Raw genomic sequence first — 27,570 nt, forward strand, 5'->3', positions numbered from 1 at the left:
ACAGAGACTATAGACACAAAATCCTGGCCTCAGGCTCTGCTTTGGACAGTATAGATAACTGTCTCTGTATCTATACTATAGAGAGTAGATAACTGAGTCAGAGGGTAACATGTTGGCCCTTGCCCACCTAGTAAACCTAGAGTCCTCCTCTTCTCATTCCAAGTGCAGTGTCCTCTCGCTTCTCCCCTCCTTGCAAGACGAAGTCTCGGTCTCAAGCATTTAGTCTGGTCTTGCCTGAGAGAGATTAGAAAGGGAGTGTTAGCCTAGAACTCTCTTTCCTACAGCAAGTGTCCTGGGAAACAAATGACCTCAACTGAGACTCCTCACAGAGAATGTAACCTCAGTCAGACGGCTTTGTAAAAATGTACTCAGGGAAATGGTCCTATTTTCAGCAGGATATACCTGACCTGTCAAGACTGAGTACTATAAACAAATGTGGAATGAATAGGTTTATGCGGGCTGGGGTCCTCCCAGGTGGGGGAATCTGAGAGTTGTTGCCTAACAGATTAATTTTGTTTTTTTCAGGGATCGATCGAGCAGGATAGTGAGGAGAGAGGGTGAGGGGAAAGTGCCAGACAGAGTGCGGAGACAGAAGGAGTTTGGAAGACCTGCCCAGTGGATGGAAGAAGAGCTAAAGGGAACCTGATGAAAGGCCAGCCTGCTGGGACTCCACCCCCTGGGCAGGAGCCCTGATCACGCTGTTAGTAGTTAGAATAGGAAAAAGGAGTCCAGAAGGGTGATGGCTAAAAGACAAGGAAGGGAGAAGCCCGCAAAAATAGAACAAAGGAAGGACCGAGTATTGGAGTTAGGACCTCAGGTAGAACAAACAGCACTCCTGGCTAGCCCAATTTACATAGGGCAGGCCCGGGGGAGGAGAAAAAAACGTATAAAAAGAGGAGCCAAAATGGGCCGGGAGCCTCTCTTCTCTTCGAGTCTTTTGGGTCGGCATGCCCTCACGTCTCGAGGATATACTTTCCTTTGGTGGTGGTGGTTTAGGCATCTAGTCATGTCCGACTCTTTGTGACCCATGGACTATAGCCTACCAGGCTCCTCTGTCCATGGGATTCTCCAGGCAAGAATACTGGAGTGGGTTGCCATTTCCTTCTCCAGGGGATCTTCCCAACCCAGGGATCGAACCTGGGTCTCCTGCACTGCAGGCAGATGCTTTACCCACTGAGCTATGCAGGAAACGATTTTCCTTCACTTTCTAAGTAAAACTGAACTGTAACACTGGTTCGTTTGAGGGCTGTAACGCTGGTCTGTCGTCCATCACTTCAGATTTTTGTTGTGACGAGACAAAACCAAGGAAGCTACAAACGTCACCTATGGTGACGTAGCTAGGCCATTCTGGACTCCTTTTTCCTATTCTACCTACCTAGCAAGACCAAAGGGAGGGTTCTCTGCTCCACTCAGCAGCCTGGGCGGGACAGAGAGTGAGGTGGTGAGAGAATCAAGAGACACGTGAGGTGAGAGTGGCTGGACCTAGGCCAGCAGAAGTCTCACAGACTGGGTGAGAGATGACACAGGGGGGACTCAAAAGGGGGTGGGCCCACGGCCAGAGGTAGGGTCTCTGTGGTGTAGAAATCCAGGGGTGGTGGAGCAAGGAAGCAGGTGATTGTGACCAGACGGTCACGCCATGGGGTTTTGGTTTCCAGAAGGGGCTGGCTTGAGAGGCAGTGGGACTCAGGGTACAGCCCAGAAAGGAGAGGAGCTGCGGGTCCCTTGAACTGACACGGGGAAGGAGGCCAGGGGAGGACTTGCAGAGAAATTCCAAGACGTTAGAGTGCCACCCCGGCCAGACTGGACAACAATGTGAGTGGGAAGAAAGAGAGGCCTGGGAGCCATATTCCAAGGAACTTGAAGAATGTGGTACCAGGAAGCCAAAAATAATAGCGACAAAGAGACAGGAGGGGGTGGTGGGCAGGACCAGATGGGTCTCCAAGGACCACTTCCCCAGCCGGTCTGCAGACTGAGAGTGGCTGGCCTTGCTCCCCAACACCCCTCCCACCCCCACCCCATGTGGCCGTGTGCTTGCCTTCACTCCTGCCTGCCCTCTGCCTGGAATCCTCTCGCTCCTTGGTTTTTTGAAATCCCACCTCCCTTCCAGCAGCCAAAGTGTAACTCCGTGGAACATTCCCCTTTTACTACAAAAGATTGGATTCCCTTCCTCCTGACTGCCACCCAACTTTGTTTATAACACCCTCTTGACACTGACTGTGTGCAGCTTGGAGCTACAGATGCCTGTGTGTACCTTCCTCTCCTATTCTAGAAGACAGGGGCTTCTACTTGCTCATCTTGGCCTTGTTCTCATGCTGGAGTCGGCAGAGAAAGCCATTTATGAATATTTGCAGCACAAATGCTTCGAATCCTTCCCCTTCATCAAGACCAAGCATTCTATTCTAGCAGCCTCAACCCCGTGCCCTGGGAATTCTTAGAATGGCACCTAGTAATCCATGATGACTTAAGCAGGTTGTCTAAATACCCAGTGGATATAAATGATGATCTGGTCTCCTCTTCATATTTGCATATTATTTTAACTCTTCTTGTTTTAGTTTTAACCTTATAGATCATTTTTGGGAACAGGTTTTAGATGAAGAGAGAGAAATTTGTCCTGGCAACCCTGTCTGATTCTGACTCTTACTTGTTTGCAAGGCATCACTCTTTAAAACGTTAGAAGAATTTTTGTATTCATTATTACATTCAATTTCCCCCACTTTATCTTCGGGAAGGCAGTAAGTGGGGGGCTTCCCACTTAGTTCATCATATTCTCCTTGGGTGAAAACTCCTTGTTTCCAAGAGTATCTGAGTTCCTCTTTGAGACCAAGATCCCTTTGAGATGAGATGAGGTTGCTCCGTCTTTCACTGACCCAGAGGCATTAGGGGAGGTGACAGTAAACAAAGCGGACTCTCATCTCCCATTTTCTGTTCTTTCCCAGTGAAGATGCTCTGTTTTCAAGCAAAAACAAGATCATCCTAAATGTCACCACTCAACACCCATCTGGACTCCTGAAAGCAAGCTGCCTTGTTTCTGAATCAGATGTCATCACCCACTGAAAAGCCTCCCGCCTCCAAGCTGGGCCGGGTGGGAAAGCCTCATCCATCTCTCCCAGCAAGGCTGGCTTACAGGTGACCATTTCCTGCTGAAGAAAGGGGATGGGGCAGAAACAGGTGGCAACTGAGAGCCAGGTTATCACAGCTTCTTTGACCCTTTGGAGCCCAACAGTTACAGAAATACTTGTTCAGTTGTGTCTGACTCTTTTGTGACTGTAGCCTACCAGTCTCCTCTGTCCAAGGGATTTCCCAGGCAAGAATACTGGAGTAGGCTGCCATTTCCTTCTCCAGGGGATCTTCCCAACCCAGGGACTGAACCCACAACTCCCACAGTGGCAGGCAGATTCTTTACCACTGAGCCACCTGGGAAGCCCATAAATAGTAATGGGCTCATTTATGGCTGTGAACATTTTACTCCCCACAGAGCCACATGGAATGTTGCCATTTTTCATAGGACACCCAGAAGGGACAGCAGGAAACCAAACATAGTCTCCAGGCTGGGATGGGGGGTCCCAGGACTCGCTGCCTGAAGGTACAGACACAGGTCCAAGCAGGCGAGCCGCAGGGCACTGAGATGCAGGGAAATCCTGCTGAGGTCTGTCTTGCGAGAAACGTCCTGTTTCCCTCTGAGATGCGGCTACGCTCTCCTCAGCCCTGCTGCGGAGCCTCCTTCCAGAGCGAGGCAAGGAGATGAGCAGGACGCAGTGGCACCGAGGCAGGAGAACGAGTGGCCCAGGTGCCAGCTGGGGCCGCAGTGGGCCCCTCCCCTCTCCCTCTTGCAAGTAAAAGGAACCCAGTGAGGGAAGATGGGTTTTTCTGAGATGCTAGTTTGCCATCTTCTCAGTCTGCTAGCTTTCCCATTAAAGTCATTCCTTGTTCCAACAAGTCATCTCCCGATTCATTGGCCTGTCGTGCCAGTGGGAACTTTGTGACTATAAATACATAACCCTCTTCATGAAGGGGAGGAAGGGGTTCCAAAAACACAATCACCCTCATGATTTCATTCATGAACATTTATATCAAGCAAAGGATTTCAAAACAGACTTTCATTACACAAGGCATTCCCAGAGAGGGAAGGGAAGCCGCAAGGAGGGTGGCCAAGTGCTTTCCCTCCAACCCGAAATGATGCCCCAGCACACGGTGGTTGGGGGTCCTAACATCTCAGATGGTGGTATCCCACAAAGAGTTCTCCTGCAGCAAACAGACAGAAGACCTTTGTAAATTACATTCATCATTTAAAAACGTAACAATTATTTGCACATGACAGAGCTGTGTGTGTGGAGTGTGCGCGCTTTACAAAACAGAAGTGTGTATTTCTTCTTGCACTTCAAAGAGTCACAGACACAGATGTTTCTCAACACTGACGTGTACCAGACCCTTTGCACACCTCGTCTTCCGGTGTCACCTTCACCACAGGCCCAGGAGGTATGGACTACTACTGTTACCATTTTATACTGAGGAAATGAGGTCCCTGGGGGTTAAAACTGAGGTCAAACCAGCGACAAATGACAGAGTCAGTCTGATTCCAAAACTCATGTTCTTCCTACGATATGGCTTCACTTTTTCAAGGTTCGTCAAGTACTTGTGCCTTTGCCTGTACACACCTGTAAACCTTCCTGCTGGAGTAATCTTTATAGTTCATGGGGAAATGCTTCCCAGAGAGCTGAAGAGGAACAGAAGGAATTTTTTGGAAGTTACAGAAAGAAGTTTCGACACATATTCAGGCATTTCCAGAAGGTAGAGCTGCACAAGAGTACAATCTCAGCATTAACTCGCATCTCATGCATGTGGAGTAGGGTGTCCTTCTGTATCATATTTAGGGGGTATTCAGTTGCATTTCCAAGTACAAACTGCGGCTCATCTTCGTCCCACTGTTTGGTCCACAATCTCCTTCCGCCGGTCAGACAACAGTCTCGGTTGCCGCGGTGGCCGTGTGGTCTTCAGGATGCCTGGGTTGCATCTCATCTTTGAAAGCCCTGGTCAGAACCACTTTCAAGGACTCCTTGAACCGCTTCTTCCTGCTGCTGCCCACGAAGAAGTAAATAAAAGGGTTGGCGCTGCTATTGATGGTAGAGAAGAGAAGAGAAACATGGTGCAAGTTCCTGAACGTCGACCAGTACTCGTAATAGAGCAGGTACAGGAGCCTCATGGGCATGGCGAAGATGAAGAAGATGATGACGGTGACCGTGATGACCAGGTACAGCTTCGAGGAGTGGGACGCCCACGAGTTCTTCCGGATCTTCACCACCAAGATAGTGCTGGACACCACCATGAGGGGAGTAAAGACCAGGAAGCTCAGAACGGCTATGAAGATGATCACAGCCCTGCAGTCACTCCGGGAGTGGGTCTGTCCCTCATTGTCAATGCACATGACATATTCCATGGTGGTCACCAAGCAGGAGAGTGCCCACAGGAGGGCGCAGACGAACGCTGACTGGTGCTTTGGGCGGTGGCACCGATACCAGATGGGATATAGGACAGACAGGCACCTCTCCACACTGATGGCTGTCAGCAGGTACAGGCCCGTGTTGTAGCCAAAGAGAAATGTCACTGACAACGTGACAATTGTGTAGTAATAGCCAGAAGACAGCTCGTAATCTAAAGCGTAGTCGACAGACAGAATAAAGATGCAAAAGAGCAACGAGATGTCCGCGATGGACAAGTGGGTGATGTAGACGGTGAAGGGATTTCTTCTCATCCGGAAGCAGAGGAACCAGAGGAGGATTCCGTTCTCAACAAAGCCCAGCGGGGAGATGCTCATGATCACCCAGTGCACGATGGGAATTTCCCGGCGCGGGTCCCTGACGGAGGTGTTCCCGCTGGTTGAGGCGTTGGAGGACTCCTCAGCAACAAATGATGTCCCGTTTGCCTCATCCATGAGGGGGCCTCAGTCTGGGTTCTTCAGGTAGTTTTCTGTAAATAAGTTTAGAAAGAAAATCAAGGTTGATGAATTGCAGTAAAAGATTTCAGCTATGGCTTGTAACCTTCATGTCATACAGGAGAATATGTCTACTAGACTGTACAGTGCTCTTCCCAATGAAGATAAAAATGAGGCATTTCACCAAGAGAGAACTGATCTAATGGCCTTTTGGAACCCCCCAGTAGCCTTTGGTTCTGTACTGTTATTTGCTTGTGGTTCAGCACCAAAGGGTGTCCATCAGAGCAAGAGGATCAGATTTCTGGTGTCCGTTTCTGTTCTGGCCCAAGCTTTCTGAATGGCATTTTGAAAATCATCTCATCTTCTGTTCCTTCATCTCCTGGCCTGAGAGACCAAGTTAACCACATTAAAATTCGATGACAAAGTACATGTTTGGGCAACACTGTTGCTGTCACTTTTTAATGCACAAAGTGCCATAAATGATGGGTGATTGAGAGGTGACAAGTAGGAAAAAATAGGTTCAGTAGGGTGCCAGTATGTTCAGAAGTGTGACCAACTAGAAGGTATGTGTTTTCTATAGTCTCAGTATTTGTGACAAAGCTGTGTACCTACTCAGACCAGGTGTGCAATGCAAACCATCCCTGGGGAACAGATGGTGCATTTCAACAAGATGTATTCGCATCCCCAAGCTCCATGGGCCAGACCACGCCGGAAAACACTACGGATAGATAGTAAACAAAGCACTGACCAAAGCCCAATAAAATGCTAAATATCTGAGACTGCAAAATACCAATTATCAGCAATTTTCCCTCACACTTCAGGAACTGCTAAATAAATGTATGCACATCCCCCCCCCCCCCCTTTCCTGTTATGTGACAAATATACATAAGCCACTTCCGCTGCTGGGGAACAGAAAAGGCAGGTGCCCACAGAGATCATCTTCTTTGCTTCTATTCATGGAGTCCTTGGCTTTTTATTTTGGATGGTGGTGGTAAAATATTGTTCTCTGCTTTCTGTCCTTGCAGATCAGGGCCCTATATGTGCAAAATAATCGACTTTTAGAAAGTTAATTGGTCGGGGCTCCCCAGGTGGCTCTGTGGTAAACACTCTGCCTTGCAATGCAAGGACCACTGGTTCAATCTCGGATCTGGAAAGATCTCACATGCTATGGGGCAACTGAGCCTGTGTGCCCCAACTACTGACCCGTGCTCCAGAGCCCACCTGCCCTTAAACCCAGGCTCTGCAACAAGAGAAGCCACTGCAATAAGAAGTCAGCACACAGCAACCAAGGGAGCAGCCCCCGATCGCTGCAACTAGAGGAAAGCCCAGACAGCAGTAAGGACTCAGCACAGCCAGAAATAAAGAAATAAAAAGAAAGTTAGTTCGTAGACCGCCGCCTTTCCTCGTGACCTAACCGGAGGCAGAACAGAACCGAGATGTGCTATTTTGTGAGCAGGTGCGGGGTGGTGGTCCCATTCCAGGTGATGAGATCCTGGAGCCCACAGAGCTGGCTCCCCTCTCTTTACCATCACTCCCCTCAGTTGCTCTGCTGAGATGCTGGAAATTATTTTTCCTGGAGCAGATTCTCTTTTGTTTCATAATCAGACCATAGAGGGAGAGACTCCAAAACTCTCAGGAGCCCAACACAAGGCCCAGAATTCCAATCCCATGGCACTGCTGTGCAGACTGGGCTTTGTTAAAAGTTTGTAGGTGTGAGACAGCCGTGTTCCCCAAGTTTGTCCATCAAAGATTTATTCAATGCCAACTTCAGGTCAGGCACTGCTCCAGGAATGGGGCTACAGCAGTGAAGGAAACAGACAAAGCACCAGCCTCTTGGGGTTAACATTTCGGTGGGAGGCAGTCAATACCCGATAACAACAGCAACAAACCAATACATGCCACAGAGAAAAGAAAAGCCTGGACCATGGCGAGGACCAGAGTGTAATTGTGGAGGCAGTGAGACGTGGTTAGGTTCTAGATGCAATCTGAGTTGCAGGTGAGGCAGGAGTTATTGTAGGAAAAGAGAATGGCTTTTAGCCATTTGTTGTCTGGACAATGCCCAGGGGGAGCAGGTTGGGAGGGGTCATATGGAGCTGGGGAATCATGCAACTGCCACGTGGAGCTGTCTTGGGGCATGTTGGGAGCTGGGGTTGGGGCAGGTGAAGCGAGAACAGGTGAGGTATAAAATTATGAGGCTAGATGAGATTGCCTATGAAACCTGGGTCATTAAAAAGGAGAAGAGGTCCAAGGACTGAGCCTTGGGGCACTTCAAAGCTTAGGGGTTGGGGGATGAGGAGAAGGAAGCAAAAGAAACTGGGAGGCTGGGAGCATAATTTATTCATGAGAGCAGGAGGGAAGGCCGAGTGTGCGGCTTAAAGTACAGACAGCTAGGTAGAGTGAAGAGGGGGTCTTAGAAGTTGCAAGAAGTTCTTCTGGACGTACAGTATCTCTGTTTTCAGCAAAGTCAGGAGGAAGTTCATCTGCTAAGAGTGAGGAGGTTTAAGGAGAGAGGACAAGATGTAATCAAGTGAAAGGTGGAAAGACTGGGTTAATGTACAAAGAGCAAGATTTCTGGGCAAACCTCAGGGCCTGGCTGGACTGGGGCTCAGGAATCTAGAGTGAGATAATCAGCATGGCCTGTGTTTTTCTCCATTTATGGCTCAGCTATCCAGGTGTGAATGTGCAGAAAGAGGCGAGTTGGATTTAACCGGGATTGGGGTTCTACTGGGCTGGTGCAAAGGAAACTGGAGACCAAAGGAACTGAAGCACAGAGACTATGGAATTCAACAAGATTAGGAGAGAGCGGAGGCCAGGAGAGAGGTGACAGTTGGTGAACAGGACATAGGAGCCCTTGGTCATAGATCCCATCGGTGTCAGAGAGCTAACTGCTGAGGTCTGAGTCCTGGAAGTAGAGAACTGGAAAATAGGAGGCAGGGGTCGAAGAGTGGGATGCCCAAAGCCAAGCCTGGCGTGGTTTGGGTATTGATTACTGGTATTCATAAATGTGGTTATTGGTATTGGTAAATGGAGCCCAGGACCACGGGAGTGAGCAGCTAGAGGAGAGGGGAGGACGATATCTTCTGACATGAGATCAAGCCTGGAGCCAGGGTGTTGGAAGCATTGTCTACATAGACATTGAAATCACTGGGAAATGGGGCTGGAATACAGGACGTCACCAGAAAAAACTGGCTGTGAGCCAGGCGTTAAACCTTCAAGGAATTTCAGAGAGCGGCCCGGGGGTCTGTGGATGGTCACAGTAAGGAGGATGGTGAGTGAGATGGTTGGATGGTGTGCACTTCAGAGCTGGGTGCTTTGGTGGTGATGGTGGTAATAGTGTTTCAGCGGGGAGAGAAGAAACGAACAGAATAGCCTGAAACACAAAACAATGGCAGAGGGAGGAAGGGTTTCGATCAGCATATGCCCAATGTGAGCCATATGCGTAATTTAAGGTTTTCTGAAAGCCATAAAGTATAAGGAGAAACAAGTGAAATGAATTTCAATATTTTATTTAACCCAGTGTGTTCAAAATTTCATTTCAACATGTAATTGATTTATAATTATTAATGAGCTACTTCAGTTTCTTTTTTCACATTAAGTCTTCAGAACCCAGTGTGTATTTTACTCTCATGGAACATCTTGCTTCAGACCAGCCACATTTCACATATACACCGGCCACACGTGGCCAGTGGTCACCATATTGGATGGTGCAGGTCTAGAACCAAAAGAACTTCACAAACCAAAATCAAAGACTAGAAATGTAAAATCAAGACCTAATCAAAATGTCTAAGAAAAGGGACAAGAACAGTCTTTCTGACTCAGGTGAGCAGGCTGGAATCTCTCATAGACCACAGCATCATTCAGTTTTTAGTTTCTCATTGCGTCCAAGAGAGCTCTCGTGTACTCATAAAAATCAGTTAGGAAAGATGTTTCAACCCAGAAGACCAGATTGCATTTTTCTTTACAATCAAACCATGTAACCAAATCCACTCTCTGAAGATAGATGATCTTTTCATTTTCCAACCAACACGTAGGTTTCAGTTACCGTACTAAGAGTCAAAGATGCAGAAATAAACAAGACACAACTTTTGCACAGTTTGGCAGGGAGGCAGGCAGAACCGAAACTAATTCAGTATGGGAAATGGAATAAAGGAGACTGTGATCACATCAGAGCAAGCACGCACCAGGATTTCAAGGAAGGCTTCAAAGGGATGGGCCTTGAAGGATCAATAGGAGTTTGTTAGCTGAGGAAGAGAAAGAAAGGCATTTTAAGAAAAGAACAGATGGGCAGAGGTGTGGAGGCAGGAGGCACAGAATGTTGGAGTTTGTGGAACCTGGTGGGCCCTGGGTGGAGGTATGGCTTTATATACCAAACAACAATATTTCAGTCCAAATAAACAGTTGGAATGAAGTGTGAAGGTCTGGGTATGATGCTTCTTTAAATATCAGACTTATTTTATAGGTTATACTTATCCAACATCAGTGCCTAAAAATTACATAGAATTCCTTATTTAAAATGCAAATCCCAGGGCCCCACAACTTCAAGAAGCCTGGGCTGGGGCCTTGGAATCTGACTTTTCATAGCCCAGGGGATTCTGATGCAGATAGATCCTGGGCCATGGTTTGGCAAACACAACCATTTGCAAAACTCTGGAGCCATTAAAGTTTCAGTGCAGGCCTGGGAGGTGGCCTGAAGCATGTTTTAGAAAGGTTACCCTGGTCACAGTCTACAGCCTGAATGGAAGGGAATTACGGATGCAGCAAAAAGCCAGTAAGGTGTGGTTGAAATAGCCCCAGTGAGAAATGAGAACTAGGATACTGGCTGGAGGAACGAACGGATTCCAGAGACATTTCAGAGCAGGCTGGTCAGGTTCCTGTGTCCACGAAGTGGGAGAGAGATGGGGCAGCGAGTGGACTGAGCCTCCCATCTGAAGAGGCTGTGTAGGCGAATGCTTAGTGGCTGAGATCAGGAGCAGGAGGGACAGTGGCCGGGGAACCAGCAACTGGGTTCGTGGTGTGTTGAGAATGAAACATCGGGAGGATACTCAGAGGGGTGGGTTCCAGATCTGCCCGCCTGTGTGTTCTCCCTTTCGAGGGCCTACATCCTTTAATAGGTAGAACTGCATAAAAAATAATAATAGACACACATACGAGACCTTTAGAACATCATCCGTTACTATGCATTTGCCAAATGCAGTGTGTATAACTGATTCACTTTGCTATATACCTGAAGCCAACACAACATTGCAAATCAACTACACTCCAATAAAATTTTTTTGTAAATGAAAATGAAAAAATAAATTTCAGATGCAGAAGTTACCTTAGACCACATGTTCCTCTTCCAGTCTCACATCTCTGGCCTAGCCTCCTGGGATCACTCCCCTCATTTCCTGTTCTCCCTACTCCCTGCACCAATCTGCCCCTCCCAGACCCTCCAGCTGCCATCCCTCCTGTTCTAATATCCCTCCACTACTCCGGTGTTACTCATTAATTACTTCCATAGCCATGACATTCCTCCCCATAGAGTTAAAATTGCATCTCTCTTGTTAAACCACAAACTCCTCCAAGGCAAAACTATATTATTCACGTCTGACTCTCCAGGACTTGGCATAGCCATTCAATAAATATTTATTGAATTATTCCAAGAAATAAAGCCCATCACCATGGCCCTGAGAATGTACCCTGGTTACCTAAGAAAGAAAACCGCCATCTTGAGCCTAGGCAGCCACAGTTAATAAAAGGTTCTCTGATGATTAGTATAACTCATGAATCCCATACCTGGGCAGATTTTGGTCATGATGTGGTTGGAAAGCAAATAAAAAATCCCATTAAAACTAATTCTCACTAAAAACTAACAATAACCCTCCAAATTGATCTGCTACAGCACGGTTTTACTTAAATGAGCACGTTACTAAAAATGACATTCCCAGACTTAGCAGACCAAACTGAATTTCAGTCTCTCAGGTGAAATAGCAGAGGGCAGCGAGAAGTGCCTTCAACATAGCTGGTCCTACTTGCTCATCAGGCCCCCAAATCTTTCTTCCTCCGGGCACCTTGGTCATTTTGGATACCATTCATCTCCAAGACTGGATGACAAGGGTTTTTGAGGTCGGGAAGGATAAGGAGAATAAAAGGGTGGGTGCGGCTAGCTAACAAGACCATCTAACTCAGAAAGCTGGGAAAATGTGAGGAAGTAATAGCACTGCAGGATTAACCACTGTGGGTAACTTGTCTCCAGGTCAACCCAGTCCTGGTCCCATGGGCTCCTCTGTCCAACGCACACAGCATCTTCTTTACGCACCTCCATTTCTAGGTGGCAATTATATCTGCAGTGATGGCTCAGAAAGTGAAGAATCCGCCTGCAACGCAGGCGACCCGGGTTCCATCCCTGCTGGGTCGGGGTGATCCCCTGGAGGAGGGCGTGGTAACCCGCTCCAGTGTTCTTGCCTTGAGAATCCCATAGACAGAGGAGCCTGGCAGGCTTCAGTCCCTGGGGTCACAAAGAGTCAGACACGACTGAGCAACTAACACAACCCAACAATGTTTATCCGGCAGTGACTGGAGGGAGAGTGTCTTAACGGCCCTTTGTGCCCCCGACGTGGTCAGTAACACGGCAACACAGCAGTGGGTGGAAACCGCACCATGTGCTTGAGAACAGATGTGAGTGGAGCAGGCAATAGCATGATTCTGGGAAGCGTTATCCCAGCCTCTCTTCCCTCTTATTCCCTACAAGTCCCCGGGAGACAGCCGTCAGGTGGAGCGCGAGAATGCCGTCACTTCATAGGACTTCAGGGTTCAAAGCGACTTCCCTTCAAGTCAGCTCTGGGTCCTTCAATCGGCTTGGGAGGCTTGAGAAGTCTGAATGAAGATACTGACACTGCCTGCCATTATCAGTAAACAAAGGATGCTGTAACCGTCAAATGCCAACATTACAGCCATCCTGTTGATGGTAATACCCGAGGGAACTCAGGATGGAGGCCTGATGCCCACCATCAAGCAGTCAGCTGCTGAAGCTACCCCCAAAGGTGCACCTGAGGAGACTCAGGGTGAAAAGGCACGGGATCCAGCCCTCAGATAGCTGAGATATACATCAAAGGAGTGATTTCAGTGAGCCCAGCCTTACCTCTTATACACAGATATGCACTAAATCCCATAACTTGAGATGCCTGGTTTTCTTTAATTAATAGTAATCTTCTAGTGTACCATCTACCTGGTCTTTGCTGCAAAAGCTCCTATATATCCTGGTTCCACCCTTATCTTTTGAAGCAGTCCCTCAGAGGGATCTGAGATGCTGTGTCTCAAGCTTAAGTCCTCAGTTTTTCCACCAAATAAAGCGTAACTATTATTTTCCAGTAGTTATGTATTGATGTGTAGATTTTCCAGTAGGAAAAACCCAGGTTTTTCCAGTAGTCATGTATGGATGTGAGACTTGGACCAAAAAGAAGGCTGAGCACTGAAGAAATTATGCTTTAGGAATGTGGTGTTGGAGAAGACTCTTGAGAGTCCCTTGGACTGCAAGGAGATCCAACCAGTCCATGCTAAAGGAGATCAGTCCCAAATATTCATTGGAAGGACTGATGCTGAAGCTGAAGCTCCAGTACTTTGGCCACTGGACACAAAGAGCTGACTCATTGGAAAAGACCCTGATGCTGGGAAAGACTGAGGGCAGGAGGAGAAGGGGACAACAGAGGATGAGATGGTTGGATGGCATCACCGACTCGATGGACATGGGTTTGAGCAAGCTCCGGGAGTTGGTGATGGACAGGGAGGCCTGGCGTGCTGCAGTCCATGGGGTCGCAGAGTCAGACACAACCTAACAACTGAACAACAGCATCCATTTTTAGGTTGTGTGCTTTTGGGGGGGGTTGTTTGGTTGTTTCTTTTTTTTCAGTCAACATAAGGAAGGAAGCAGATATTGCCCTCATTTTACAGGGAAAAACTCAGTGGGAGTAGGACTCAGGGTCACTGCATCACACAGCTCCAGAGGGCTCCACCACTCATCAGCTCCGAGTCCACTGCTCCCCAGGCCCTGCAGGGCATCAGGCCTGAAAGCTCACATGGATCCTGACCCCTGATGGCCAGGACCGGAATCCAGGTCCCCTGAGTTCCAGTCTCCTACTTAAAAAAAGTCTGGAAACCACTGTTCTCACCAGCCCCCCTCATTTTGCTGACCACTAGAGAGAAGCTAGAGAGACTGAGATACATACAATCCCAACTCAATTCTGCAGCTGGGAGCTCCTGATTCTTTCTCTGAGCTCATCCCACTCTGCCCTGGGGCGGAATCCTATTTTTAAGACCTTACCTTTTATAGCCTCTCTGTTATAAATTTTCTAATCTAGCCTGCGTCTAATCCTTCCTACTTAAGGAACAGAAGGCATCACATTCTCTAATTTTATGGGATTTTATTTTTTTCCTCCAAAGACTCGTTTAATTCCTAATTATGACTCTGCTAATGTTGGGCTGAAACCACTGGGTGGTCTCCACATTCCAAGTCCCCAGTCAAGTAGCCACCAGTGTGGCTTAAACAGCCCCAGAGGACCCGAGGCTCCCCCGACAGGCTCATTTTTGTAGCCAGTTTAATCTTAACACAAAATGGGGGGATTTAACATTTTTCCATTGCTTTTTTCTCTAATTATAAAACAATATTTTTGTTCACTGAAGAAAATTCAAAAATTTAGTAAGATAAAAAAAATCACACATAAAACCATTACTCAAAATTAACCTGATTGAACATTTTGGGGATGTTTCTTTTTAGTCTTTTTTTCTCCATCTCACATACACTGTCTTTTAAAATTGAGACTGCATTTTATAGTCTGTGTGATTGCCTGCCTTCTTTTTTTTTTTTTCACTCAGTATCATATTGTAAACATTTTCTCTGTCAGCATATATTTTAGAAAAGCATGACTTTGTCACTATTTAGATGTACCATTATTTATTTTTAATAATCCTTTAACTTTGGACATACCAGTTGCTTCTGACTTTTCACCATTATTTTTCAAAATAACAAATAACTATAATGAACTTTCTTGGATACAAATTTTGTGCACATCTTTCATCATCTCCTTAGGATATATTTCTAAAAGTGGAATTGCTGAATTAAACAGTATAAATATTTTTCAAGATTTTAAAACATTTTAACAAGTTGTCTTCCCAAAACTGTACCAATTATACTGATATCAACAGTACAAGATTTTTTTTCCACAGCATATATATATTTTTTGTCCCCACATCTCCACGTTTTAAAATTCCCAACTTTGGTAGCTGATTAAAAAGGCATTTTGCTTTAATTTGCATTTATTTGATCTCTCACAAGTTTGAATATTTTTTCATGTTAACAGTCATTTGAATTTCTTCTTTTACAGATTCTTTTTTCATGTTCTTTTACAGAGCTGCAATAATTCTTTGTAAATATAATACTTTGCCATATACGTTAGAAATTCTTTCCTCTGAAAGTAGGGTAGAAGATGTAAGATACAGCTTGAAGTTTTCTTAAAAGCGCTTCCTTACTGTTACAAAGACCCTGATGCTGGGAAAGATTGAAGGCAGGAGAAGGAGGGGATGACAGAAGACAAGATGGTTGGATGGCATCACTGACTCAGTGGACACGAATTTGAGAAAACTCCTGGAGATAATGAAGGCCAGAGAAGCCTGATATGGTGCTGCAGTCCATGGGGTCGCAAAGAACTGAAGAGGACTGGGCAACTGAACAATAACCATTGTTACAAGTCTGCCTGGACTCTGCTGATGACTGAGGTTCAGAAGCTGCAAGGATTCTATAGATACTGTAAACCACTCTTTATCTTACAGGTGAGGAATCTAGCTCATGACTAGTTCAAGATTACACAGTTAGCAGCCACGCCAGAAATGGACCCTACATTGCCCAGGTTCAACTGGGCACAATTTCTCCTCCCCACCCCAGTCTTCTGTCAATAGTTCATGTGTGTGTGAAATTCACTCACCCACGTTAAGTGGCAAATTAAACTTTGGGGACATCTAACAATCACCTTAATATCACCAGAGTGATTACCGCAATCGATGTGATTAGTACTAAAGATTTTTATTTAAAGTTCCAAGGGATGGACTCTTTGTTTCTCAAAGAATGTTACTACTCATTAGTGGGTATATTTTTATTTATTAAAGCACCATCTACCCAATGCCAAACACTGAACAACAATACAAGTAGACAAGGATGACTTATTTTCAGTTTCTGCTCATCCTACTAATTTCTTCTGCAAAATGGAGTGACCACAGTCATCACCACTATCAACAGCTCTATTAGAAAACAATGAAAACAAGGTGATCCATTCAGCAGCTTTGAGACAAGTCCCTCAAAAGGGATTAGGATATGACATAGTTCTCACACCCACCCCACCCAGACACAATACAGAGTGTGTTATGAGATGCTGCTGCATCTGCATGCTGTGGTCTGGAGATGACACCATTGCCTGGACGTGCTTTCTCCCCTCTGGCACTCCCCCTGCCTCTCTGTAGTTTCTTCTCTGTCTCCCTTCCTGGATCTGTCTTCACCCTCTCTTTGGGTTACCAGGCTCCATCCCTGACCCTCCTCTCTTCTTACTCTATAAACACTCGCTGGGTGGTTTCATTCGATTCCCTCATTTCAACAATTATCATATCCCGATGAAGTCCAAATCGACAGTTCTAACTCAGACATCTCTCCAAACTATCAGACGCTATTAATAATAGCCCTGGATATTTTAACTGGGCCTCTCATAGCAGCACACAAACCTCAGCTGACTCAAAACAGAAATCAGAGCTTCCCTGCTGTTCCATCAGTTCAGTTCAATCACTCAGTCACGTCCTACTCTTTGCAACCCCATGGACTGCAGCACGCCGGTCTTGTCCTGTCCATCACCAGCTCCCAGAGCTTGCTCAGACTCATGTCTGTTGGGTCAGTGATCCCATCCAACCATCTCATCCTCTGTTGTCCCCTTCTCCTCCTGCCCTCAATCTTTCCCAGAGTCAGGGTCTTTTCCAACGAGTCAGTTCTTTGTATCAGGTGGCCAATGTACTGGTCCACTGAAGAAGGGAATGGCAGACCATGTCAGTGTTCTTGCCTTGAGAACCCAATGAACAGTATGAGAAGGCTGCTCCATACCTCCTCTGGTATCTTTAGCCTTCCAAGCCAAAAAAACCTGGATGTTTTACCAGGTTCTACTCACCTTGTATGTTCCCTGCACAGTCCCTTGAAGTAGGCTTTTCTCAAGGAGCCCTCGTTCCTCCTAGCAGAGAAGGGGCTATAGAAGCCAAGATCTGGATACTGTGTATACCCAGTGCTATTGCAGTATCACTGCTCCCAGGCACTCTCAGGGGACAGAGCTAAGGAATATATGTATATGAATACATATATACATACATACAGAGACTGACATCCATACTTTCATAAGTTTCTACATATGCATTGAATACCAATGAATTCACATCAATGTCTCCAATTTTGATCCAGCATTGCTGAGTTCAGTTTAGTTTTCTTCCCCTTCTCATTTGTAATTCCTGTCTCTGATGGTAGGAAACCTGGCTCCCATTACCCTCAACGCATTTACCTATTCAGTCAACCCACCTATTGGTAAACACTCTCCTATGTCTAACACTGCCACTGTCTCCTGCCCTGGGACATACTTCTCCCCTCAACAGATCTGAGCTTGGCCCCAGGTTCCCTCCCCTGCTGTGCGGATGCCTTCCTTGTCCTGCCATATCACCACCGCCCCCTTCACCCCAGCTGGGCTGCTCCCCGATGGGCGTTCCTCCTCTGCCCAGATTCCATCACTTCATACCAGCCGTGAGAAGCCATCTTCCATACTGTTTGGCTCATCAGGCAAGTTTGGCCTTGGAGTACAAAATGAAGCAGGGCAAAGGCTGACAGTCTTGCCAAGAGAACACCCTGGTCATAGCAAACACTCTCTTCCAACAACACAAGAGACGACTTTACATGTAGATAGAACCAGATGGTCAATACCGAAATCAGATTGATTGTATTCCTTGCAGCTGAAGATGGAGAAGCTCTATACAGTCAGCAAAAACAAGACCAGGAAATGACTGTGGCTCAGTTCATGAACTCCTTATTGCAAAATTCTGACTTCAACTGAAAAGAGTAGGGAGACCCAGCTAGACCATTCAGGTATGACCTAAATCAAATCCCTTACAATTATACAGTGGAAGTGACAAATAGATTCAGGGGATTTGATTTGGTGGAGAGTGCCTGAAGAACTATAAATGGAGGTTTGTAACACTGTACAGGAGGTGGTGATCAAAACCATCCCCAAGAACAAGAAATGCAAAAAGGCAAAAGGGTTGTCTGAGGAGGCCTTACAGACAGCTGTGAAAAGAAGAGAAGCAAAAGGCAAAGGAGAAAAGGAAAGATATATCCATCTGAATGCAGAGTCCAAAGAATAGCAAGGAGAGATAAGGAAGACTTCCTCAGTGATCAATGCAAAGAAATAGAGGAAAACAATAGATTGGGAAAGACTAGAGATCTCTTTGAGAAAATTAGAGATACCAAGGGAATATTTCATGCAAAGATGGGCAAAATAAAGGACAGAAACGGTACGGACCTGACGGAAGCAGAAGATATAAAGAAGAGGTGGCAAGAATACACAGAAGAACTGTACAAAAAAGATCTTCATGACCCAGATAACCACAATGGTGCTATCACTCACCTAGAGCCAGACATCGGAGTGTGAAGTCAAGTGGGCCTTAGAAGGATCACTATAAGCAAAGCTAGTGGATGTGATGGAATTCCAGGTGAGCTATTTCAAGTTCTAAAAGATGATGCTGTGAAAGTGCTGCACTCAATATTCCAGGAAACTTGGAAAACTCAGCAGTGGCCACAGAACTGGAAAAGGTCAGTTTTCATTCCAATCCCAAAGAAAGGCAATGCCAAAGAATGTTCAAACTACCACACAATTGCACTCATCTAGCATGCTAGCAGAGTAATGCTCAAAATTCTCCAAGTCAGGCTTCAACAGTACGTGAACCGAGAACTTCCAGATGTTTAAGCTGGATTAGAAAAGGCAGAAGAACCAAAGATCAAATTGCCAACATCTGTTGGATCATAGAAAAAGCAAGAGAATTCCAGAAAAAAAAATCTACTTCTGCTTTATTGACTATGCTAAAGCCTTGGACTGTGTGGATCACAAAAAACTGTGGAAAATTCTTAAAGAGATGGGAATACCAGACCACCTTACCTACCTCCTGAGAAATCTGTATGCAGGTCAAGAAGCAACAGTTAGAACTGGACGTGCAACAACAGACTGGTTCCAAATTAGGAAAGGAGTACGTAAAGGCTATATATTGTCCCACTGCTTATTTAACTTACATGCAGAGTACATCATGCGAGATGCCAGATTGGATGAAGCACAAGCTGGAATCAAGATTGCCGGGAGAAATATCAATAACCTCAGATATGCAGATGACACCACCCTTATGGCAGAAAGTGAAAAGGAATTAAAGAGCCTCTTGATGAAAGTGAAAGAGGAGAGTGAAAAAGCTGGCTTAAAACTCAACATTCAAAAAACCAAGATCATGGCATCTGGTCCCATCACTTCATGGCAAATAGATAGGGAAACAATGGAAACAGTGACGGACTTTATTTTCTTGGGCTCCAAGATCACTGCAGATGGTGACTACAGCCATGAAATTAAAAGACGCTTGCTCCTTGGAAGAAAAGCTAGGATAATCCTAAACAGCATATAAAAAATCAGAGACATTACTTTACTGACAAAGGTCCATATAGTCAAAGCTATGGTTTGTCCAGTAGTCATGTATGGATGTGAGAATTGGTCCATAAAGAAAGCTGAGCACTGAAGAATTGATGCTTTTGAAATCTGGTGTTGGAGGAGACTCTTGAGAATACATTGGACAGCAAGGAGATCAAACCAGTCAATCCTAAAGGAACTCAGTCCTGAATATTCATTGGAAGGGCTGATACTGAAGCACCAATACTTTGGCCACCTGACTCACTGGAAAAGACCCTGATGCTGGGAAAGATTGAAGGTGGGAGGAGAAGGGGACAACAGAGGATGGGATGGTCAGGTGGCATCACTGACTTGATGAACTTGAGTTTGATCAAGCTCTGGGAGTTGGAGATGGACAGGGAAGCCTTGTGTGTCGCAGTCCATGTGGTCGCAAAGAGTCGGACAGGACTGAGCGACTGAACTGAACTGATGATGAACCAGGCTATGATAGAACATAACACCCACCTCCCTCCCGCAAACATAAAAGAATCATAGTCAGTAAAGCATTTGAATGCAAAAGAAATGTTCAGAAAAAAAAGATTGGACATTGTTCAAATTATGTCACAGGAGTGACTGTGTATTCTGTCTGCTTATCCTGCTTTGTCTGAGAGCCACGCTTTCACTCAAACTGACCACAGATGTGAGTCCTAAACAAAGCAGCTTAGCCCCTCTGAACACCAGGTTCTTTGCAGAGTTGGCACATAGTTTACTGCCCTTCTGGAAGCCTGGGGTGTCAGAAAAGCTAGAGACTGAGAAGCACTTTGCCGGTACAAGTCTCATGGACACGCCGGACTGAGATCATAAATCAACAAGCAGAGAAAACAAGCGTGGTGGTTTCTATGGATGTTTAAGGATGTGGGCTGGCAGGTCTACTCGAAACTGCTACCTGCATTTACTTCTCAATGAACAGATGGGCAGCGAGGGTGACAGGAAAGCAAGAGAGATGAGAGAAGGCAGAGTCTTGGGGGCATTCCAGCTTCAAGGAGGTAGAAGGCAGAGTTTTAAAGGCTCTGTTTAGATGCTTGCTGAAGTTTTCTCTAAAAATCTAAGAAAAAAAGCACCCTCTTCCATACCCCCCTCCCCACTCAGCTGCCCACGGTCCTCCCCTGGTCCTGAAGTCTCAGGCTACCATGGAGATCTTAGGAAGGAAGGAAGAGAGGGATGGAGGGAGGGAAGGAAGGAGAAAGGAAAGGAAAAGGAAAAAGAAAAAGAGTGAAAAGCCAACCAGCATCCAGGGGAGGCCATCTGAAACGTTGCATGCTCCTAGGCAACCGAAAGGAGAGACCTGACCCCAGGCTGGAGCTTCTGGGCGTGCAGCTCCAGAGAGAAGGGCATGTGCTCCCCTCTGCGTGTGTGCGCAGTAACCTGGACAAACAGAAACCCATTCGTGAGACGGAATTTCCATGGCAGGTACTGGAGCTGATGGGAATGTGCCGGCGGGGACATCTGTCCTTGTATTCAATGCCTCGTTCCCTCGAGCCGTCTGCATAGAGAAGCAGAAACTCCTCACTCCCTTTCCAAGGGTATGGCAAGGTCACCGTAGATCACTCATCTCGCAAGTGGGGGAACTTGGGGTGATTTTATCTCTGAGGGGACATTCAGCATTTTGATGGTGACATTGAGAGGAGGAGGGAACTGGTGCCTAGTGGGCTGAGACCAGGGATGCTATTCAGCATCCTGGGAGGTGCTGAAGAGCTTTCCACAAGAAAGAGTTTCTAGTCCCAAATGTCACGGTGCCAAGGTCAAGATACCCAGCGGTGGACTCCTTACCACCTTCTCCCTGCTCTCTGCATAGCGATCGGACGAAATCCAGCATGTCCTCTCTCCAGTTCCCCCTACCCGCCCTGCCTGGGAAATGCTGCCAAGACACTCACATCAAAGAGCAGGAGAATCCTTTCAACAGAAGCTGGCCCCCCATGGGCTGCCCACCTGACTTGAGAAGCAACAGAAACCACAACACACCAGTGCCCTCTGAGCAAGGCAGAGAAGGATCAACCCAGGTTGCATCCAGACAAGTGATGTCCCCGGAGGAGGCAGACACACGGTAACAACCCCTTCAAACCCCAACTCCTTCATCCTTGATAACATCCCCTTAAACAACCCTGACCACCTCCGAGTCAGTCCACCACTGACTCCGTGGACGGAGATTCTTGCCAAGATTCTTGCCCCCTGTCACGAGTCAGAAAGAAAAAGTGAGTGTGGAAGTGTCAACCCCAAAAGTTGAAAACCGACGTCCGGGGACAGTTAATGCAGCACTAGAAACACATTTTCCAAAACAAAGGCAGGAGAGAGAGAGGTTTTTGGCAGCACAAAGCGGACATCTAAGACACTGTCAAAACCACCAGCACAGAAAGAGTGGCCTGGGCAATCGCTTTTAGAAGATGGAAAAATCTTACTTTGGTTGTCAAGTTCAGCTGAGCAATTAGAAACCGGGGTGCAGGCTCACGCGGTCCATTCACTCAGGGAGAGTCAGAGGTGGTGGCTGGGAGGCTGGACCTCCGCGTCCCGGGCGCCGCTGTCCTGCCGGCCTGCAGGGTCCCGGGTGCCCACATCCCCTCCTGGCAGGCTGCAGCCTGCCTTCTCTGAGGAAATCAGAGCTGCTCTCCCACTGCTGAAAAAATTCGAGATGTGCCAAGCAGATGGTCCCACGCTTATCAGCAGAAGCTGTGCTTCAAATGGCATCGCTCAGAGACACGCTCAAGTGAAAATCTTCACTCCGATCCAGAGTGGGACTAGGCTGGTGATCACGTGAGGTGACTGACCTCCCCCTCACCCCAAACCACCAGGGCCAGCCAGGGCTGAGGAAGAAGACAGCCCAGAGAAACACTGCACACAAAATCATGTGTGTAGCCGAAAGACACAATCTAAGCCACAGCACAGATTCCTGACTCAGCCTGTGACTGGTCAAGTGATCTCTGCCAAGCTCTGGAAGACTCAGTCTTGTCCCCTGTAGAATGGAACTCATCATGACCCAAAGCTGCAATGGTTCAATGAGGTGTAGGAATGCACCTGCATAGTGAGCAACACGTGGTTAAACAATTAAATATCCCTTCCCTTCCTACAGGGTTTCCCTGGTGGCTCAGATGGTAAACAATCTGCCTGCAGTGCGGGAGACCTGGGTTTGATCCCTGGGTGGGGAAGATCCCCTGGAGAAGGGCATGGCAACCCACTCCAGTATTCTGGCCTGGAGAATCCCCGAGGACAGAGGAGCCTGGTGGACTACACCCCATGGGGTCACAAGAGTCGGAGACGACTAAGCGACTGACACTTTCTTTTCCTTTCCTACAACCCGTGTTCAGAGAGTCTCATGCCCATGTGAGTGTGCAAGTGTGATGCAATGGAGGGGAGAGAGAGCGAGCCCAGAACTGGGTCCCAGGGGTGGACGAGCACCAGTTCCCAGCTCGCTTCTCAGCCTGGCTCAAAGACGATTCCTGGGAGCAGCTGTTTCTGTTAGATGCAGATCCTCACCCAGGCAGTCAACTTACTTTCTCCCGAGACCCTCTTCTTGGTCAACAGACCCCAAGTGAAGGCGCCAAGACTGAGCAAGAGGCTTCTGGAAGGTCTGAGTAGCCAAGCCTTGCAGTGAAGATCCCCCCACCACCCATTTGTGGTAGCATTTATTCCTTTATTTTTTTCCCCCAAAGTATTCCTTCATGGTTACTGTGGCAAAGTAGCTGTGGACTCCTGGGACTGATTCAATCAACAGAGGGCAGGAAAGCAAATTGGGATTCTATGGGAAAGCAGGCTTAGGAACCCACAGACGGAGCTTTCTTCGGACTGTTTTCTTAAGCAGGAAGATGAGAGGCCAGCCAAATTGACCTGGTGGGGAACCTGACCCGCAGCTCTGCCCTCCAGTGGAAGAGCAGGAGGGTACCAGGGCACCTCCCCGAAGATCTCCAAATGCAGGCAGAACAAGGTGAGGCCTGGGCACCTACTGGGCAGGCAGTGCTGAGCAGCAGAGCAGAAGATGGGGGAGACTCAGTGTGATTGCATTACCTGGATGCGATGCTCCAAAGAAGGAGAGTCAGCCTCCTGAAGACCTTTCCTTTCCCCCGAGGACCATCAGAAACTGCAGGGAAACTGGGACCGCCTGAGGCCACCGGCCAGGCCGAGAGAAAGGAGCGGTCGGAGGAGAGGAGACCAGACACGCAGAAGCAAGTACGATTGGAAGAGAAGGATCAGGCTGGCTGAGAAGGTGCCAAGGTCACAGGCGGGAAGGAAGAGACCAGAAGGGAAAGCGGAGTGAAGGACGGGGAGCGCTCCACTCCTCGGCTCCACGGCAGCCGCTGCTTAGAGGCTCAGGGACTGTCCCGATCCATGAACCTTTCACCCTGTCCGTTCGGGGGGTGTGAAACCCTGAGCTGAGGGACCCACGGGAAGGAAGCCTCCAACGTCACGATTTAAGTCAACAGAACAGACAGCCTCCCCAGTTTGCTTCTCCCAGCTCCTAACAGAGCAGGGGCATCTGTCCATCCTGCAGGGAACAAGATGCCACATTTGGAAACTGGTAACGGTCACCAGGTAAACAAAAACCAAGGCAGCGGGAAGCGGTGCCTGGAGTGGCCGGATGGGGTCCAGGTAGGGGGAGACGCCCCGGGGGAAGCCTGGAGGGGATGGCATTCTCTTCCCCTGATCGAGTGGGCAGGGGAAGGCACTGATTGTTTTGTGACTAATTGGCACCACCAACAAAAGCAGGGACACTTGCAGATGGAGCAGGCGTTTCACTCGTCGTAGCTGATGCTTTATACTCAGAGAAAACGCAGCAACTCTCTGTAAAAATAAAACTGCTTGCATTTAAACTGCAAATAGGTTGGCTATTTCTGGGCCCGGCTGGTCTTTGTGAGTAATCATCCTCCTCTTGAGAGGCAGGGAGAGTCTGGGGTGGGGGAAGTGTAGAGTGAAGGGGCCACAGAGACGACAGAGGCCCAAAATGAGGAATCCGTGGTCCCAAACATCCAGGCTGGGAGGAAGTTCTAGCTTTCACCTCCACAAGCTGCCTACAGAAACAACATCTCTCTTTCTCCCATCAAACAACAGGGAAACATGGCGGACGTGGCCAGGGAAGGGCTTTATGGGACCAAGAGAGGAGGAAGCTTGGTAACCAAGGAGGCCAGTGGACCCAGAAGCAGGAGAACCCATGAATGGTAGACCCATCAGGTGGTGGAAGCCAGAAATAGAGCCACACATGGTAGAAACCCTTTCCTTCATCAAGCGTGCATGCCTGCTCAGCCACTGCAGTCGTGTCTGACTCTTGGCGACCCTACGGGCGGTAGCCTGCCAGGTTTCTCTGTCCATGGGATTCTCCAGGCAAGAATACTGGAGTGGTTTGCCATTTCTTGTTCCAGGGGAACTTCCCGACCCAGGGATCGAACCTGAGTCTCCTGCAGCTCTTGTGCTGCAGGCAGATTCTTTCCTGCTGAGTCACCATGGAAACCCCCTCTTACCTCGAGAGTTTACTCTTCAGTTCCAAACCCTCTGAATGCCACGTGCACTTTGCTCCGTGCTAACCCCATGGATGCCCAGTGAACTCCAGTCACATCCTAGGATGTTCTCTTCATCTGGACAGGCCTCTCCTGTAGCTTGGATGCCGAGCCCTTGGTTATGGGGAGACAGCCATCCAGTGCTTCCCAAAGCCCTTCCCAAACAGTGCTGGGAAAGACTAAGGGCAGGAGGAGAAGGCGGCAACGGAGGAGGAGATGGTTGGGTGGGCTCACTGACTCAACGGATAAGAGTTTGAGCAAACTCCAGGAGAGGAAGAGTGGGACATGACTTAGCAATTGAGTAACAGCAACAACGAATCACAGAAGTTAGAGAACTTAGAACTTCCCAAAGGCCAGCACTCGCCTTTAGAGTTAGAAAGATGTGAGAGCTAGCAGAGGAAGAGGGTGGGCCACTCAGACCGAGAGAAAGGCCCGGCTGGGGCAGGCGTGAGCCCTCATATCCACGGGGAAAGACGGCCCCAGAGTCAGTGCCAGAGCAGCAGCTCCACAGGATGGCGGGCGAGTCCTTTAGCCCCAGTCTCAGCTCACCATTTGTCAGCTGAGCAACTTCAGGTCTGCTGGAAATCGGGACTCGCAAGCTTGACTGCAGTGATGACTGAAGGTTTCTCCCATCTGTTTGACTGACAGGATCTCAGAACAGGCCTGGCTCCACCCTCTGCCCTCCAGTCCTGCAAGAGGGACCTCAGATCCCGTTGGCCAGATAAAAGCCCAAGATAAAACCCTGAGAACAGGACTCTGCTCTGAATCCCATCAGCCTCGGGGAATCTTCGCCCTGCTTCTCCTCGCCTGCCCTGGCCCCGCATCAGTTGGGTCTCTCCCAAGTAAGGATCTTTACTTTCAGTGCACGTTTCTTAAACATCGAATCTTAAAGAGAAATGCACGTTCAACACCCTGCCCTTGGTTTTCCTCTGACCAGTCAGGCCGGCATGGCGGGGACCGTGAGAACATGCTGGAGCGGAGCCCAAGGCGGGTACCACACTGGGGAAAGCAGACCCACCGGAGGTTGTGGAAGCAGCCCCCCCGCGTGGACTCTAGGAGGAGCCTGAGCCCAGATTAGGCCCTGCCGTGGGGGACTAGGTCCCCAGCCCTGAGCCTCCCGCGGTCTCCCCTCGGTATTTGGAATCTGCCAAAAGACTCTTCCAGTCCAGCATGAAGCGCCTTTGCAGGGAGAGAGTGAAGTGACCCACACTGAGGCCAGAGGTCCTCAAGCAAGACAGCTCTCGACCCCGAGGGGTAGTGGGGCCACTGGTGCTGTGGCGGTCACACTGGGGGAGCAGCGGTTGCCCATGTAGACACAGCTGCAGCATCGGGCATCTTCCTTAATGTTAATAGATGGACCATCTCCTTCTACTGAGTCAGCACCGAATCAGCAACATAGACACTTGCCCTCTAGATTCCTTACCTAGATTGTAATCGTGTGCTCTCCCTTGTCCAAACATCATGAAAACTCCACTTGTGAGAAAGAGTATTTTTGGAGCATTGCCTGGGGTCATGGAGTTTGTCCATCCCTCTGGATGTTCTAAATATTACCCTGGGTTCAGCCCTGCATTCTTGGCCAGCATTGTCTCGGACCTTCATAAAACTGTACTTTCTAAATTATCCTTTGGAGATATTAATCAGCTAACATTTACAGGCTCCATAAAAAAAAAGAGAGAGAGAGAGACATAAAAAGATGAAGACTGTGTTCATATTGGAACCGGCTAGCAGGCTTCCCACCGTAACTCCAGAGTCCCTGTCAGAGATTTCTGCTTCCGGAGGGACTGAATTCCTTCTGAGCAGCAGCCAATTTGTTTATGTCAATAGAGCACCATAAAGCATGCAATTAGGGGTTTTCTTTTCCTTCTAGGAAGCTTGGAGACATATCTTTGACCTGCCTTTCCAAATGTCCCACAGGGCTACTTAAAAGAATGTCTGAAATTACAAATTTAGTCCAAGGTCAAATTTGGGCACATTAAACTTCTACCCATTGTCCTTTTTCTGCCAATGACTGTGGGTTTGGACAAACTATGTTTTTCCACCTACAATTTCCTCAAGGAGACTGAAAATATCAGTCATCTTCAAGTGACAGAAACAGTTACTTGTTTATGTTTACTGAATAGCTGGGACTTTGGACCCATGCAGAAGAGTTCTCTAACTTTTGTGATTTGTTGTTGCTGTGGTTCAGTCACTAAGTCGTGTCCAACTCTTTGAGACCCTGTGGACTGCAGCACACCAGGCTTCCCCATCCTTCACCATCTCCTGGAGTTTGCTCAAACTCCTGTTCATTGAGTCAGTGATGCTATTGAACCATCTCATCCTCTGTTGTCCCCTTCTCCTCCTGCCTTCAATCTTTCCCAGCATCAGGGTCTTTTCCAATGTGTTGGCCCTTCGCATCAGGTAGCTAAAATATCGG

At 47.8% G+C, this 27,570-nt stretch overlaps 2 protein-coding genes across 3 annotated transcripts in view; both read right to left on the reverse strand.

Annotated features, from left to right (window-relative positions):
• IGF2R (insulin like growth factor 2 receptor) overlaps positions 1 to 22,163 on the reverse strand; it is a 192,630-nt gene extending 170,467 nt beyond the window's left edge. Inside the window, exon 1 of the mRNA XM_070461487.1 lies at positions 22,074 to 22,163. The gene's annotated coding sequence lies outside the window, so the exon portion shown is untranslated. The remainder of the gene's footprint in view (positions 1 to 22,073) is intronic.
• On the reverse strand, positions 936 to 24,085 carry MAS1 (MAS1 proto-oncogene, G protein-coupled receptor). 2 transcript variants are annotated; one of them, XM_070461489.1, is made up of 2 exons: positions 23,674 to 24,085; positions 936 to 5,964 (listed from the first exon to the last, which is right to left on the reverse strand). In XM_070461489.1, exon 2 carries the CDS (start codon positions 5,927 to 5,929, stop codon positions 4,952 to 4,954), a length of 978 nt encoding a protein of 325 aa, XP_070317590.1. In that variant the 5' UTR covers positions 5,930 to 5,964; positions 23,674 to 24,085; the 3' UTR covers positions 936 to 4,951. The 2 variants fall into 2 exon arrangements, with proteins under 2 accessions (XP_070317590.1, XP_070317589.1); XM_070461488.1 differs by lacking the exon at positions 23,674 to 24,085 and adding an exon at positions 22,074 to 22,163.
• Between the last annotated feature and the right edge of the window lie 3,485 nt (positions 24,086 to 27,570).

Source organism: Odocoileus virginianus, chromosome 34 (assembly GCF_023699985.2).
Source record: "Odocoileus virginianus isolate 20LAN1187 ecotype Illinois chromosome 34, Ovbor_1.2, whole genome shotgun sequence".
Taxonomy (NCBI): domain Eukaryota; kingdom Metazoa; phylum Chordata; class Mammalia; order Artiodactyla; family Cervidae; genus Odocoileus; species Odocoileus virginianus.